Source organism: Periophthalmus magnuspinnatus, chromosome 20 (genome assembly GCF_009829125.3).
Source record: "Periophthalmus magnuspinnatus isolate fPerMag1 chromosome 20, fPerMag1.2.pri, whole genome shotgun sequence".
Taxonomy (NCBI): domain Eukaryota; kingdom Metazoa; phylum Chordata; class Actinopteri; order Gobiiformes; family Gobiidae; genus Periophthalmus; species Periophthalmus magnuspinnatus.
Genome location: NC_047145.1, coordinates 867,979 through 883,959, shown reverse-complemented (window position 1 = coordinate 883,959; position 15,981 = coordinate 867,979). Strand labels below are relative to the sequence as shown.

The window sequence follows — 15,981 nt, the reverse complement described above, 5'->3', positions numbered from 1 at the left end:
GTTTATGTTGAGAGCGAGATTGGAACTGCCAACCTTCAGACGGAGGACACACACTCTGTCACACAGTGTGTCCTGACCCAGTGACACAGAGCACCTTTAATTTAAGTGGATAATAATTGTACTTGTGTAAATGGGGGAGGGGGAGGAGTCACGTGACTGTGTGAGTGGGGGAGGAGTCACGTGACTGTCATGTGACTGTGATGTCACACACAGACTTGTTGCATGTCGCTCGTGACGTGAGTGACTCATGCAACAGAAAAACTGCAGGTTCAAAGGAGAAATGCGGCTGCTCTTTTTCACTTTGAGACTGAAATGACCTTTTATTCTGACTCATTCTCTTTTATGTTAGAGTTTAATGAGGTTCGTGGATGAAATGATGCAAAACTGAAATAATAATCAAATAAATCCATGTGGTGTTTTTGGTGTCACAGAAAATGATAAAACTTAAAGGCCAAAACACGGCGGAACATTCAAAGTGACGTGAGGTGAGCTGTCGCCATAGAGACCAGATGATTGACAGAGCAGTGACAGTGAGAGGGGGCGGGGTTTAGGGGACTGACCTATGCACACATTTTCATCGTCCAGTTCGGCCGAGGCATTGCGGTAGTAGCCCAGCTTGCATAGCTGGCAGTGCTGCCCCCTAGTGTTGTGCTTACAGCTGACGCAAATGACGGTGTTTAGCAGCTCGATGTAGCTGCACCGGTTGGAGTGGCCGAAGCATTCGCAGTCTTGCAGGTCAAGTTAAGATAGAAAGAAGAGAGGAAAGAAAGGAGAAAGAGAGAGAGACGCGATAGAGTTGTGGAGGTTACACTGCGAGTGCTGCGGCGGAGGGTTTGAGTCGGAGCGAGGAGGCGGGGCATGCCATGGGACGATGAGGTCACAAATGAGAGCAGGTTAGAATGGTTAGTCTGGGATGGGACGGCCTGAGTTAGAACACATAAGCACAGCGTTAGTACAGCAGGAGGTCAAAGGTCAGAGGTCAGATCACTACAGGCACAACCACAGAGGCGGAGGGCTGAAGCACACACACGGGGGCGCTGCGGAGTCGCATGAATGAGACGCTCTGTGTGTGATGGAACCAGACGTTTGGACGTTCAGTGACGCGGAAAAACGTCTACGATCGAAGTCTGAAGAATCGAGAAATAAAAACTCTGCAGCTACAGCCCCGTCCTTTCAAAATAAAACACGAGAACACCACGAGCTCAGTGTCAAGACAAGACCTGGTTTAGTCCTGGTTTAGTCCTGGTTTAGACCTGGTTTAGTCCTGGTTTAGTCCTGGTTTAGACCTGGTTTAGTACTGGTTTAGTCCTGGTTTAGTCCTGGTTTAGACCTGGTTTAGTCCTGGTTTAGTCCTGGTTTAGACCTGGTTTAGTCCTGGTTTAGTCCTGGTTTAGTCCTGGTTTAGACCTGATTTAAACCTGGTTTAGACCTGGTTTAGTCCTGGTTTAGTCCTGGTTTAGACCTGATTTAAACCTGGTTTAGACCTGGTTTAGTCCTGGTTTAGTCCTGGTTTAGACCTGGTTTAGTCCTGGTTTAGTCCTGGTTTAGTCCTGGTTTAGACCTGATTTAAACCTGGTTTAGTCCTGGTTTAGACCTGGTTTAGTCCTGGTTTAGTCCTGGTTTAGTCCTGGTTTAGACCTGATTTAAACCTGCTTTAGACCTGGTTTAGTCCTGGTTTAGTCCTGGTTTAGTCCTGGTTTAGACCTGGTTTAGTCCTGGTTTAGTCCTGGTTTAGACCTGGTTTAGTCCTGGTTTAGTCCTGGTTTAGTCCTGGTTTAGACCTGGTTTAGTCCTGGTTTAGTCCTGGTTTAGACCTGGTTTAGTCCTGGTTTAGTCCTGGTTTAGTCCTGGCTTAGTCCTGGTTTAGTCCTGGTTTAGACCTGATTTAGACCTGATTTAAACCTGGTTTAGACCTGGTTTAGTCCTGGTTTAGTCCTGCTTTAGAACTGGTTTAGTCCTGGTTTAGACCTGGTTTAGCCCTGGTTTAGTCCTGGTTTAGACCTGGTTTAGACCTGGTTTAGACCTGGTTTAGTACTGGTTTAGTCCTGGTTTAGTCCTGGTTTAGACCTGGTTTAGTCCTGGTTTAGTCCTGGTTTAGACCTGGTTTAGTCCTGGTTTAGTCCTGGTTTAGTCCTGGTTTAGACCTGATTTAAACCTGGTTTAGACCTGGTTTAGTCCTGGTTTAGTCCTGGTTTAGACCTGATTTAAACCTGGTTTAGACCTGGTTTAGTCCTGGTTTAGTCCTGGTTTAGACCTGGTTTAGTCCTGGTTTAGTCCTGGTTTAGTCCTGGTTTAGACCTGATTTAAACCTGGTTTAGTCCTGGTTTAGACCTGGTTTAGTCCTGGTTTAGTCCTGGTTTAGTCCTGGTTTAGACCTGATTTAAACCTGCTTTAGACCTGGTTTAGTCCTGGTTTAGTCCTGGTTTAGTCCTGGTTTAGACCTGGTTTAGTCCTGGTTTAGTCCTGGTTTAGACCTGGTTTAGTCCTGGTTTAGTCCTGGTTTAGTCCTGGTTTAGACCTGGTTTAGTCCTGGTTTAGTCCTGGTTTAGACCTGGTTTAGTCCTGGTTTAGTCCTGGTTTAGTCCTGGCTTAGTCCTGGCTTAGTCCTGGTTTAGTCCTGGTTTAGACCTGGTTTAGTCCTGGTTTAGTCCTGGTTTAGACCTGGTTTAGTCCTGGTTTAGTCCTGGTTTAGTCCTGGCTTAGTCCTGGTTTAGTCCTGGTTTAGACCTGATTTAGACCTGATTTAAACCTGGTTTAGACCTGGTTTAGTCCTGGTTTAGTCCTGCTTTAGAACTGGTTTAGTCCTGGTTTAGACCTGGTTTAGCCCTGGTTTAGTCCTGGTTTAGACCTGGTTTAGACCTGGTTTAGACCTGGTTTAGTACTGGTTTAGTCCTGGTTTAGTCCTGGTTTAGACCTGGTTTAGTCCTGGTTTAGTCCTGGTTTAGACCTGGTTTAGTCCTGGTTTAGTCCTGGTTTAGTCCTGGTTTAGACCTGATTTAAACCTGGTTTAGACCTGGTTTAGTCCTGGTTTAGTCCTGGTTTAGACCTGATTTAAACCTGGTTTAGACCTGGTTTAGTCCTGGTTTAGTCCTGGTTTAGACCTGGTTTAGTCCTGGTTTAGTCCTGGTTTAGTCCTGGTTTAGACCTGATTTAAACCTGGTTTAGTCCTGGTTTAGACCTGGTTTAGTCCTGGTTTAGTCCTGGTTTAGTCCTGGTTTAGACCTGATTTAAACCTGCTTTAGACCTGGTTTAGTCCTGGTTTAGTCCTGGTTTAGTCCTGGTTTAGACCTGGTTTAGTCCTGGTTTAGTCCTGGTTTAGACCTGGTTTAGTCCTGGTTTAGTCCTGGTTTAGTCCTGGTTTAGACCTGGTTTAGTCCTGGTTTAGTCCTGCTTTAGAACTGGTTTAGCCCTGGTTTAGTCCTGGTTTAGACCTGGTTTAGTCCTGGTTTAGACCTGATTTAAACCTTTAGACCATATACAAAACATATTGGTCTCAGCAAATCTTTATTTATCTCTCGTTCACTGTTTTTTATTTTTTTATTTTTACTACTTTCTACATTTTATAAACACACAGTCACATACATGAAGTAAATATATTTGCAGTTATGCAATGAAAAAAGGTAAATAATCATTTTCTTTACTACATAATCTCATATATTTTAGTTCCAGGGGAGTCGACACAGGGAGTTTCTTGTTTGTGTCATATATTCTGTGTTTTCTGTGTTTACATCAGACGTAGAAAAGTAAAAATAAAGACACAAAGTGATTTCTGTCACAGCAGCACGTTTCAAAACAATCACAGTCTCAACCACATTCACTTTAATCTCATGAGAAGAAAACAAAATGGAAGTCTCATTTTCTCATATGTCCCACGCGTTAAAATTAAACCCAGAGGAGGGTTGTACTCACATTTACTCAAGTACATTTACTCAAGTACATTTACTCCGGTAACTTTTTAATAAAATTGTATCTTTACTTGTATCCTCACTACGTGAGTAATATATGTCATAGTGTAATGTAAGAGAATAGTACTGAAGTAACAGTACTGAAGTAACAGTACTGAAGTAACAGTACTGAAGTAACAGTACTGAAGTAATAGTACTGAAGTAACAGTACTGAAGTAAGTGACTGGAGTTTTATGTAACAACATGAAATGATCTGAACTTTGTGTTTCCTTTAGATATGATTTAGTTTGGCTCAACTGGTTTAGTCCTAATTTAGTCCCGGTTCAGTCCCGGTTTAGTCCCGGTTCAGTCCCGGTTCAGTCCCGGTTTAGTCCCGGTTCAGTCCCGGTTCAGTCCCGGTTTAGTCCCGGTTCAGTCCCGGTTTAGTCCCGGTTTAGTCCTGGTTTAGTCCCGGTTTAGTCCTGGTTCAGTCCCGGTTTAGTCCCGGTTCAGTCCCGGTTCAGTCCCGGTTTAGTCCCGGTTCAGTCCCGGTTCAGTCCCGGTTTAGTCCCGGTTCAGTCCCGGTTTAGTCCCGGTTTAGTCCTGGTTTAGTCCCGGTTTAGTCCTGGTTCAGTCCCGGTTTAGTCCCGGTTCAGTCCCGGTTTAGTCCTGGTTTAGTCCTGGTTTAATCCTCATTTAAACATTTGTGTTTCTTGCAGATGTTTCTGATCTGATTTAGTTTGACTCACTTTTGTGCCTGTTTTTTTTTTCTTTTATCTTTCCAGTTACTTCACCTTTTACTGACTTTTTACTATTACTTTATCCTTCTACTCGAGTACTATTACTTCTACTCGAGTACTATTACTTCTACTCGAGTACTATTACTTCCCAGCAGAGTACTCTTCCGTTGTGCGACTCTCTGCAGCACTTCCACTCCGCAGTGACACTGATATGACAAACTCCGAGTCTCCGTCTGCGGCGCTCGCCCTCGTCCACGTTAGCGCTGAAGTGTCCTGTCACTTTAAATCAAATATGTGACTTAAACGAGCAGAGCGAGCCCCCGCCCCCACGCCCCCTCCGCCCCCCCCGCCCCCGTCTGCGGCGTGACGGACCCTGCCCTCGAGGCGCGCCGGCTCCGCTCGCCTCCCTGTGAATCTGGATCACTGGCCCGAGCGTTTCTGACCACTGCCGACACGTGTCACAACGCCAACACATGAGACCCGAGCTGCTACTCTGGCAACCGCCCAACGGCCCCCGACGACCAAGATGGAGGAGGAGGCGGAGGAGGAGGAGGAGGAGGCGGAGGAGGAGGCTGGCGTTCTGCCCAGGGATTGTGGCCATTAAGAAGTCTATTGAGGTCAGGTTTGTGTGTCCGTCGCTAACAACCAGGTTCGGGAAGAATACTTTGAAAATTCACGCTCAAACTACGTCAGCCGGACCGTGAAAAAGTAAAAAAAACGATTTTCTACACAAACGCCATGTGGCTCTACGCGATTCCGGACATTCTCTTACACGATTGATTATATTCTGAACTCTTACTTCACTTCCACACTGAGTTGCTCTATGTTACAGTGTATTTTGAATGTTTCTGTTTTTTTTTTTTTTTCTTACTTACTCTTCATTATATTTTTTGTTAAAAATCACACACACTCCACCCGAAACCCCAAAAACACACATTTTTCTCACTTATCCCTGCAGTTCGGAGCCCACATTACACGCTCCAGTCCCAACACGTGCTCCTGATTTAGGGAATTCAACATATCCTGAAAACTCCACAGTCAGACCCAAAGCAAACAAAGGGAACAAAGAGAACAACGGACCGAGCCAGGATGTTAATAGGTGTGAAAACTTCCATTAAGAGCTGGATTAATATGTTAAATATGACAAACCAAAGCTGTTTACAGTTTCAGTGTTGTTAGCGCCTCCTTCAGACAGATATGAGGCAGTGTCCAGCAGGAATCTGACCAGAAGTGAAGAAGAATCTGACCAGAACTGAAGAAGAATCTGACCAGAACTGAAGAAGAATCTGATCAGAACTGAAGAAGAATCTGATCAGAACTGAAGAAGAAGAATCTGACCAGAACTGAAGAAGAATCTGACCAGAACTGAAGAAGAATCTGACCAGAAGTGAAGAAGAGCAGCCAAACATCTTCCCTCTAAAACGTTTTGTCCAGTTACACATTTTAATTTTTGCTTTTACTCTGGATCAGACCTGGACGATTGAGAAATTACACAGACGTATTCTGAAAATTAAAGAATAAGTGATACCGATACGATACTGGCCTTGATTATTGGGTTTGCTGAATCGGGTATCGCTTCCATGATATCGGTTCAGTCAATATCCAGGTTTGGCCTTTAACTGGACGTAATGAGACGATTTACAGACGGATTTTGGCCCAAAACGTCTCATAAGTTGTTCACTTTTACTCATTCAAAACTGTTCAGACGTTTTTTTAAAGGATATACATCAGTCACATCACACTGTTGGATCTCTCACGTCTCACGGTAACATATTTTCCGACTATAAACCGCAATTTTTTCATAGTTTGGCCGAGACTAGACTTATACTGAGATGCAATTTATATGTGAAATATACTGTCTTTGTTTTTTTGGCTGGTGCGACTTATACTTCAGTGCGACTTATACTCCAGTGCGACTTATACTTCAGTGCGACTTATACTTTAGCACAAATTTTACTCTGGTGCAACTTAAACTCTGGAAAATACGATAAATTTGAAGCAAACAAGTGCCATTTTCCATTCGTACACAGGTGTCAGGTGAATATCGGAACTGAAAAATCAGGATCGGTGCATCCAGACTGAATAAACTGACTCTAAATTAATGTTCTGTAGTAAAAGAAAAATTCAAATCTGTAACTGGACCTAAAAACCTAAAAGTTCTAGAGTGAAAACTTTTTGTCCAGTTACAGATTTGCATTTTTCTTTTCCCTGGATCAGCCCCTGGACGACTGAAGGATTACACAAATATAAGTATTCTGTAAATATTCCGTACGTGGATTTATTTTCTTCCCTGCACTTTTCCCAAACCTGCAGAAAACACGGCGCTGAAGTCTCTCTCCGTCACCTGGAGAGCCTGGAGAGCCTTTTCTCCGGAGTTAACCACTGAGATCTCGTACATTAGACGCCGTAACGTCCGCACGACTCGCCCAAGAAAAATTATCTCCTCTTTCCAGAAATAGGCTAAGGTCATAAATCCCACACGCCCAGGGAATAACGCGGATCCAGTCTCGGAAGCATCGCACCCAAATATATAACCGTACATATATATATAACCTCAAACGCCCACGGAAGAAGACGTGATTCCAGGAGACGTTTACAGTGTTTAGAAACAATTCCATAGATGAGTGAATCCTTAATGCGCCTTGAGCGGCTTTCCGGGGCAGTGAACCGGGAAAACACGGACGCAAAGTGCTGGAGACGCTCAGAACGGAAGGGTTAAAGGGACGGGAGACACAGTGAAAGGACTGGGGGTCGTCTAAGGGGCAAAGCAAAAACATCAGTTCCTACCTCGCTTGCTGTTTGCAACGTGGACACTAGGGGCAGTGGTCAACGCGACCTGAGGAGCTACTAGACAAATTAAAGAAAAGAAAAACAAAAAAAAAGACATGGGATTAAACGTAAAGCGTGAGATAAATGCAAGTCAACATGATGTAACAAGCCATAATGAGCGTAGATGATGATGTTCAAATTAAAATAATGACTTTGGGAAAACGCACCGGTGCTTTAAACGTCGTGGAACGGATTGTGCTAGCTTCTCCGCGCGTCGTTTTCGCTAATAAGTGCTAAAATCTATGAGAACACTTCCCGTAACGCGGCGTACACCCCCCCAAAAAAGAACATTCCCGCTGCACTAGAGGCGAGCTAACTCCACCACGACATAAATCTGCGTGCTGGGCCGTGGAGAAGGGCGGAGGCGGACGCGGCGGCGGAGGAGGAGGAGGCGGCGGCGGGGTGGGGCTGCCTCCGTCCCACTGCGCACATCGCTCCCGCCGATTCTTTACGGTCATAAAACAAACAGTAGGAGTAATAGAAGTAATAGGTCCTGGCTGCAAACCTCACGTGTTTCTGGGCGGGTGCAGCGGGCGTAGGCGGCGGCACAGACCTCCGCAGGGGTGGAGCGAGATGTGGGTCAAATGCAGTGATTTAAACAGTGAGCGCAGCTGAAGTGTGGAGTCGGCGGAGGCTCTGGGGGTTATTAAAGTTTCATGTGTGTGTTAGAATGCACACGGCGACTGTAGGAGCGAGTCGGAGGCGAGGCAGAGCACGGACGGCGAGGAATGTGAACGCTCGAGGATTTATGGACCAAAAAAAACGAGATTTATATTTAAAAATCACGGATTACTCTATTTTCTGATCTGTTCTAATGTTTCCTCGTCAAAAAACAGACCTGGAGTTGTGTTTTTTTGTTTCATTCACACGTTTAACACACAAACTCTGCAGATTTAAGATGAGTTTTTCTCTCAAACTGAAAAAAAAACGATCTGTTCCACCTTGTGATGTCATCATGTGGTGATACAGGAAGTGCTCCACTGTGTTTTTAAACTCCACACACCTTCATTTATAGAATCATTTGGATCATTTCAGCGTCTGGAAATGACAATCTCGACTAACCTAAAGATACAAGAAGCTGAAAACGACCACTTGATGACATCACAAGGTGGAACAGAGCGTTTGGAGATGTTACAGAATAATAATAAAGTGTTACAGGATGTTTTTGAAGAGGTAACAGCATTAGAACATGAATTTTAGCTTAAAAAAGTGAGTTTTGTGTAGTATTGGATCTTTAACAGGGACGTCAACAGAAATTTCAGGGCCTGGGTCGAGACGCCTCACATGGGCCCCCCGATAATATAAATAAATAGGGTGAAGGTGCAATTCTGGGCCTTTAAAACCCTCCCGTCTCCTGGATGTGTTAGACAAAGAGCAACGTTTATACTTGACCAAAACATACCACAAACGCTCAAAGATCTCACCACGGCTCCACATTTTCACCGTAAAAGTTTTTTTTTCTCCATTTTTATCTTTTTTTTCAACAACCTCCAACCACAAACCAAACCATTCACCCACGAACACCGAGATCGAGCTCTCAGATTCTTGTACTAACGTTTAAAATTATCTGTTAAAAAAAAAAGTGTTTCCATGGTCTTAGATGCCTACCTTCTTTTCGGTTAGCGACGCCTAGCGAGGAGGCATTCGTCCGAACTGCGTACAATTGAAAGAAACCAGGCGTTATTCAGGGAAACGTGTTGTGTTTTTTTTTTTTTTTTTTTTATGACACTGTGAAGACATGAGCTGCATCACCGGGGGGATAAAGGGAGGGGAGTAAAAAAAGGGGCTACGCAGCAGTGGACACACACAACTAGAGACACGGACCAGCAAACGGTCAGGAAACAGCAAGAAGTATGGACAGGCAGATGCATCCAATAGAGTCTGTATTGGAGGGAAAAGTCGCTTCTTGCTGCGTTTAAGGTGATGGCGATGGTCGTGATGAGTGAACACAAAAGTTAAAGGAAAAGTGAAGTGTCTTTTTTACGCCGCTGGAGCTCGGCACATTCAGACGTTTGTTTAATTCATCAGATCGACTGCGTGATCGATATCTCATTACGGGGCAGGGCCGGTGCGCGCGAGGGGCGGGACCTCGGAGTCACACGCGCGGCGTTTTTATCCCGTGTCAGGGGCGCGCGCCGAGGTCCAGGGTTTGTTTCCGCGGTCGCGCTCCTTCGTCTTTGCGCTTGTACTTTCTGTCCTCTGCACATCGACTCCTCGGATCAGGCAATCTGGACTCATTAACGTCCAGGGGCGTTTTGGCTACGTGCCGCGCTATGCTAGCAGTGTAGCAATATGGCGGCTAATGGTGGATCCGGGTGATTTGGAAATACGGGAATTTTATGAGGAGTATTTTTAGATCAGATCAGGATCGTGACTGTAGGTTCAGTTTGTCCTGCACAAATAAACACATTTACACTTGTGTTTTTTAATTCTTGTTTTCTCTTTAGTGAATAAATCAGTGCGTGGGCTAAAGGAGCACTACGGAACATTTCAGCTCAAGGGTCCACCATTTGGTCCACTCTCTCTTTGGCTCTCTCTTTCTCTCTCTCTCTCTTTATTTCTCTCTTTCTCCCTCCTTGTCTGTCTCTGTCTTCCTTTCTCTCTCTCTCTCTGTCTCTCTTTCGCGCTCTCTCCTTGTCTCTCTCTCTTTCTTCTCTTTCTCTCTCATTTCTCTCCTCTCTCTCTCTCTTTCTGTCCTTGTCTCTCACTCTCTCTCTCTCTGTCTGTCTTTCTCTCCTTGTCTCTTTCTCTCTCTCCTTGTCTTTTTCTCTCTCTAAAGGAGCACTACATAACATTACAGCTCGAGGGTCCAACATTTGGTCCACTCTCTCTCTCTATTTTTCTCTCTCTTTATTTCTCTTTCTCTTGTTTCTCTCTCTCCTCTCTCTCTCTTTCTGTCTGTTTCTCTCTCTTTCTCTACTTGTCTCTTTTTCTCTCTGTCTGTTTCTCTCTCTCTGTCTCTCTTTCTCTCTCTCTCTCTTGTGTCTCTCTCCCCTTGTCTCTTTCTCTCCTCTCTCTTTCTGTCCTTGTCTCTCTTTCTTTCTCTCTGTCTCTCTCTCTCTCTGTGTCTGGTTCTTTCTCTCTCCCTCCTTGTCTCTCTCTCTCTCTCTCTCTCTCTCACTTTCCCTTTCTCTCACTCTTTATTCTCTTTCGTTCTTTCTCTCTCTCTCTCGTGTCTCTCTTTGTCTCTCTCTCTTTCTCTCTCTCTTTATTTTTCACTCTTTCTTTCTCTCTCTCTCATGTCTCTCTTTGTCTCTCTCTCTGTCTGTTTCTTTCTCTCTCCCTCCTTGTCTCTCTCTCTCTCGCTTTCTCTTTCTCTCTCTTTATTTTTCACTCTCTCTCTCTCTTGTGTCTCTCTCTCCTTGTCTCTTTCTCTCCTCTCTCTCTCTGTCTCTCTTTGTCTCTCTCTCTCCTTTCCTCTTCTCTCTCTTTCTCTCTCTCTCTCTCTCTTGTGTCTCTCTCTCCTTGTCTCTCTCCTCTCTCTCTCTTTGTCTCTCTCTCTGTCTGTTTATTTCTCTCTCTCTCTCTCTGTTTATTTCTCTCTCTCTCTCTCTCTGTCTCTCTCTCTCTCCCTTCTCTCTCTCTCTCTCTCTCTCTCTCTCCCTTCCTCTCTCTCTCTCTCTCTCTCTAAAGGAGCACTACGTAACATTTCGGCTCGTGGTTCCTCCATGTGCTTTGTTTGTAATGTTCCACAGTGCGACTTTAAACATATCTCTGTTTTTAAATGGATGAATAAAGTGTGAGATTAAAGGAGGTGAAGCCCGGGGTGGCGTCCCCCTCACGAGGAAAGTGACACGGTGCATCTTTAAATAAAACATTAGCTCAGAGTCGGGTTTTAACTCATTGATTTTCCGCCGAAAGTGAAATTGTATCTTTGTCCCTTTTGTCCATAAAGTGTTTCATGATCGATCTCTAAAAGAATCTGTAAATAGACACGTAAATATAGACACACGGAGACACTTTTCAACGAGACGCTTTAAACCGCGGAAAAAACACCGTCTGGGGCTTTAAAGTCTAAGTGTAAAGAGAATATTTTGAGTTTGGCTGTAAGTGACGGACGGCGCCCCCTAGAGCCGGGACGATGACTCCCTCATGAGGTCAGCGGGTGAGACGAGCTAAAGGAGCTAAAGGCTAAATGAGCTAAAGGAGCTAAAGGAGCTAAAGGCTAAATGAGCTAAAGGAGCTAAAGGAGCTAAAGGCTAAATGAGCTAAAGGAGCTAAGGAGCTAAAGGCTAAAGGAGCTAAAGGAGCAAAAGGCGCTAAATGAGCTAAAGGAGCTAAAGGAGCTAATGGAGCTAATGGAGCTAAAGGCGCTAAAGGAGCTAAAGGAGCTAAAGGCGCTAAATGAGCTAAAGGAGCTAAAGGCTAAATGAGCTAAAGGAGCTAAAGGAGCTAAAGGAGCTAAAGGCGCTAAAGGCGCTAAAGGAGCTAAAGGAGCTAAAGGCGCTAAAGGAGCTAAAGAAGCTAAAGGCGCTAAATGAACTAAAGGAGCTAAAGGAGCTAAAGGAGCTAATGGAGCTAAAGGAGCTAAAGGAGCTAAAGGCGCTAAAGGAGCTAAAGGAGCTAAAGGCGCTAAATGAGCTAAATGAGCTAAAGGAGCTAAAGGAGCTAAATGAGCTAAAGGAGCTAAATGAGCTAAAGGAGCTAAATGAGCTAAAGGAGCTAAAGGCTAAATGAGCTAAAGGAGCTAAAGGCGCTAAATGAGCTAAAGGAGCTAAAGGCACTAAACGAGCTAAAGGCGCTAAAGGAGCTCTTAAGGATTTAAATCTCACAGAACGTTTTTATATTATTAATTCTCTTTTAACAGAAACATGAGGTGATTCTGCTGCTTCATAAACTGAAAATCGCTCTGAGAAAATAAAGAGTTAGCATTATAATTAGCATTAGCTCTGGACAACATGAAAAGTGTGAGTTTTATTTTCACTGTTGATTTCTGCGCCGAATGTTTAATTTCACACATTATAGAGTCTGTGTTCAGACTGAGCCACAGACGGAACCGGACTGAGAGACTGAAACGTCTCCAGAGCTTCAGCCCCAGATGAAGCTCAGAGAGACTGAAGCAGGAAGAGACTGAGAGAGTCATAGCAACCAACGAGCCAATCAGGAGCGAGGCTGCAGTCCTCTGGTTTAGCAGAGCGGGCGCTTAGCAACACTGTCAATCAAACCTGTTGCTAACACTTCCTGTCTCTCTTTGTCCTTTTCTCTCTCTCTGTTTCTCTCTCTTTATCTCTTTGTCTCTTTCTGTCTCTCTCTCTTTGTCTCTCTCCCTCTCTCTCTTTTTTATCTCGCTCTCTCTCTCTTTGTCTCTCCCTGTCTCTCTCTCTCTCTCTTTGTCCTTTCTCTTTGTCTCTCTCTCTGTTTCTCTCTCTTAGTCTCTCTTTGTCTCTCTCTGTCTCTCTCTCTCTCTCTCTTTGTCTCTCTCCTTGTCCTTTTTCTTTGTCTCTCTCTTTCATTGTTTCTCTCTCTTTGTCTCTTTCTTACTCTCTCTTTGCCTCTCTCTTTGTCTCTCTCTTTGTCTCTTTCTCTCTTTGCCTCTCTCTTTCTCTCTCTCCTTGTCCTTTCCATTTGTCTCTCTCTTTCCATTCTGTTTCTCTCTCTTTGTCTCTTTCTTTCTCTCCCTTTGTCTCTTTCTCTCTCTCTTTGCCTCTCTCTTTGTCCTTTCCATTTGTCTCTCTCTGTGTCTCTCTCTTTGTCTGTTTCTTTCTCTCTCTCTCCCTCTCTCTCTGTCTCTCTCTCTCGACCTCAGATAAAGACGGCGTCTGATTTGTCTGTGATTAATGTTCATATCTTGATTTACAGACACAAAAGTGAAATAAAAGGACAGAGGGGACAGTTTATCAATAGAAAGTGAACTGAAGCCAGAGTTGATGGAGCAGGAAGTGCGTCCATGTTCACTTCCTGTTTGTAGCGCGGCGTTAGCATGTTAGCTCTGTCCATTTACATAAACAGTCTGTGTGTGAGACTCGTTGTTTCGTGTGAACGCGTCCTCCTCACTGCCTCCCTACGGAACAATCTAGAGCTTCACGTCTTTAGTTTATCAGATCAGCCGTCCCCCACCCGTCCCCCCGCCCGTCCCCCCGCCCGTCCCGGACACAGACACACCCGTCCCGCATGCACCCGCTCCCCCGTGACCCGTGTGTGGACAGCCGCCGGGCCTCGCGTCGTGATGGAGACTTAAGACTTACGTGGGTCTGTGAACAGCGAGAATGACAAACATGCACTACTTAGGCCATGCGGAGGGTCAAAGGTCAATCTGCAAGATGTGAGGAATACGAGAGAGAGCTTAAAGAAGAGGAGGAAGAGGAGGAAGAGGGGGATGAGGAGGATGAGGAGGATGAGGGGGGGAGTGTCCATTTCTGACCTAAATCTTGATTAATGACAAACCGTTCGGGAACAAGCTGTTTTTATTTGGTTTTGGAGAGACGCCCAACGACGTTAAGCCCCGAGTGATGAGGAAACAAGAGGAGGCGGAGCTAACAGAAGAGGCGGAGCTAACAGAGGAGGTGTGTCAGGGGTGGGCGGAGCTAACAGAGCAGGAGTTTTTCAATATATTTACCACAACATTATAAGGAAAAAGCAAAATAAGTTTGGATTGTGTGCCCTGGTTTGACAGAGTGACTTTTCTGTTATTGTCTGTTATTTCTTTCTTCATTTTTATTCTTAAATTAACGCTTTTGTTCTCGTCGCTTCTGTTTATTTCGCTGAAAACGGCACAAAAAACACGTGTCCTTCATCTGCGCTTCCATTGTTCTGTTTCCACGGTAATGTTGTTCCTTTGGCTGTAATATCCCACAGTGTGACATTAAAGTTACATTTCTCTGTGGAGACTGGGTTTAAGTTTGATGCAGATGATGAACCACCTCCAGAAAGTTACAGAATGTGTCTTTAATGTCACAGAGTAAGTCTTATGTAAAGTTCAGTTTGAGGAACATGTTTTAGATTCATTTTTATCGGTAAAGAGCTTCAGTCTGATGTAAAAACAGAAGAGAATGAACCTTATGACTCAGAGGGGAGGGGCCTCTGATCAACACAGCGCCACAGGAGGAGGAGCCACGCTGAGCACACACTGAACACACACTGAACACACACTGAACACATGAACACACACTGAACACACTTAACACACACACATCTATACCACAGACTGTATAAAGAAGTGACTAATTGACCTACAGCTCGAGCAGGTGTAGAGACGAGTGTCATAGCAACGAATGAGCCAATCAGGAGCGAGGCTGTTAAAGGTAACGCCCCTTCCCTTAGCTTGCATATTTGCATATATACTTTTCCCACAGTTGTTTTTTTTTTTAGTTTTTTCTTTGCCAAGGTGGAGGGTCTGAGGACAGGGGGCGCTCTGGGACACTTCTCCATTTGTTTGTTTCTGTTTCATTGTTGATTTTCTCACTTTCTGTTGGTTAAATAATTTCTCGTGTTCAGCTCAAAGAGGCGACGCTGCTGTGATTTTGGACACAACAAAAATAAATTGAATTGAATTAAATATCAATATAAGTAATATTTGCTTAGCAACGCTGTCAATCAAACCTGTTGCTAACGGTAACAGGAGCGACCTCGGGGAAAGAAGGACCTGATTTGTCTGTTATTAATGTTCAGATCTTGATTTACAGACACAATAGTGAAATAAAAACCCCAGGATCATGTAGAGGGTTAATACGAACATTTAAGACCAGAATGAGTCTGAAGCAGCAGAGACAGAGAGAGGACAATAAATAACTCAAAATAACCAACCAAAAAAAACTCAAAGTGACTAAAAAAATTAATAAAAAAAACTAAAAGTAACAAAAAATAACTAAATAAACTAAAAAAAACAAACCTCAAAAATAACTAAAAAAACAAAACAAAAAATTTACTCAAAATGACAAAAAAAACTCAAAAAAGGAAAAAATAACCAAAAAAAAACTAAGAAAATAAACTAAAAAAAATATTATAGTAAAAATAAAAAAAAATTAAAAAATAATAAAATAAAAAAAACTTAAACTTAAACAAACTTAAAAAATACACTCAAAATAACCCCAGGATCATGTAGAGGGTTCACTTCCTGTTTATATCGCGTTGGCTAGCAGGTTAGCTATGTCCGTTTATACTCAGTCTCCTCTCTGAACACACTGAACACACACACACACTGAACACACACACTGAACACACACACTGAACACACTCTTGTTCGATTCACTGCTTCGGTTCCTTCCAGGCAGTTGTAACAGGAGCCGTGGCACCTCTCGGCCGCCTCCTCCTCTTCCTCGGGGGCGACTGGTTGATGAAGATAATACCAACCCGGACCCGAGCGCCCGAGCGGATTATATTAAAAATGACCTCCAGTGACATTCTGCTGCCGGCGAGGTCTTAGCGCCTCCATAAAGTCCAGATGACATTTATTTATAATGTATGGAGGAAACACACGAACGGGAGCCGAGACGGAGCCGAGACGGAGCCGAGACGGAGCCGAGACGGAGCCGAGACGGAGCCGAGACGGAGCCGAGACGGAGCCGAGACGGAGCCGGTTCAGAGCCGGG

The 15,981-nt window shown here is 44.3% G+C and overlaps 1 protein-coding gene across 1 annotated transcript in view; it reads right to left on the bottom strand.

The window, feature by feature from the left end:
* Positions 1 to 15,981, bottom strand: part of ntng1a (netrin g1a) — a 154,199-nt gene that overhangs the window by 17,852 nt on the left and 120,366 nt on the right. Inside the window, exon 5 of the mRNA XM_033985864.2 lies at positions 561 to 728. Within this exon, the coding sequence (XP_033841755.2) occupies positions 561 to 728 (168 nt within the window). The remainder of the gene's footprint in view (positions 1 to 560; positions 729 to 15,981) is intronic.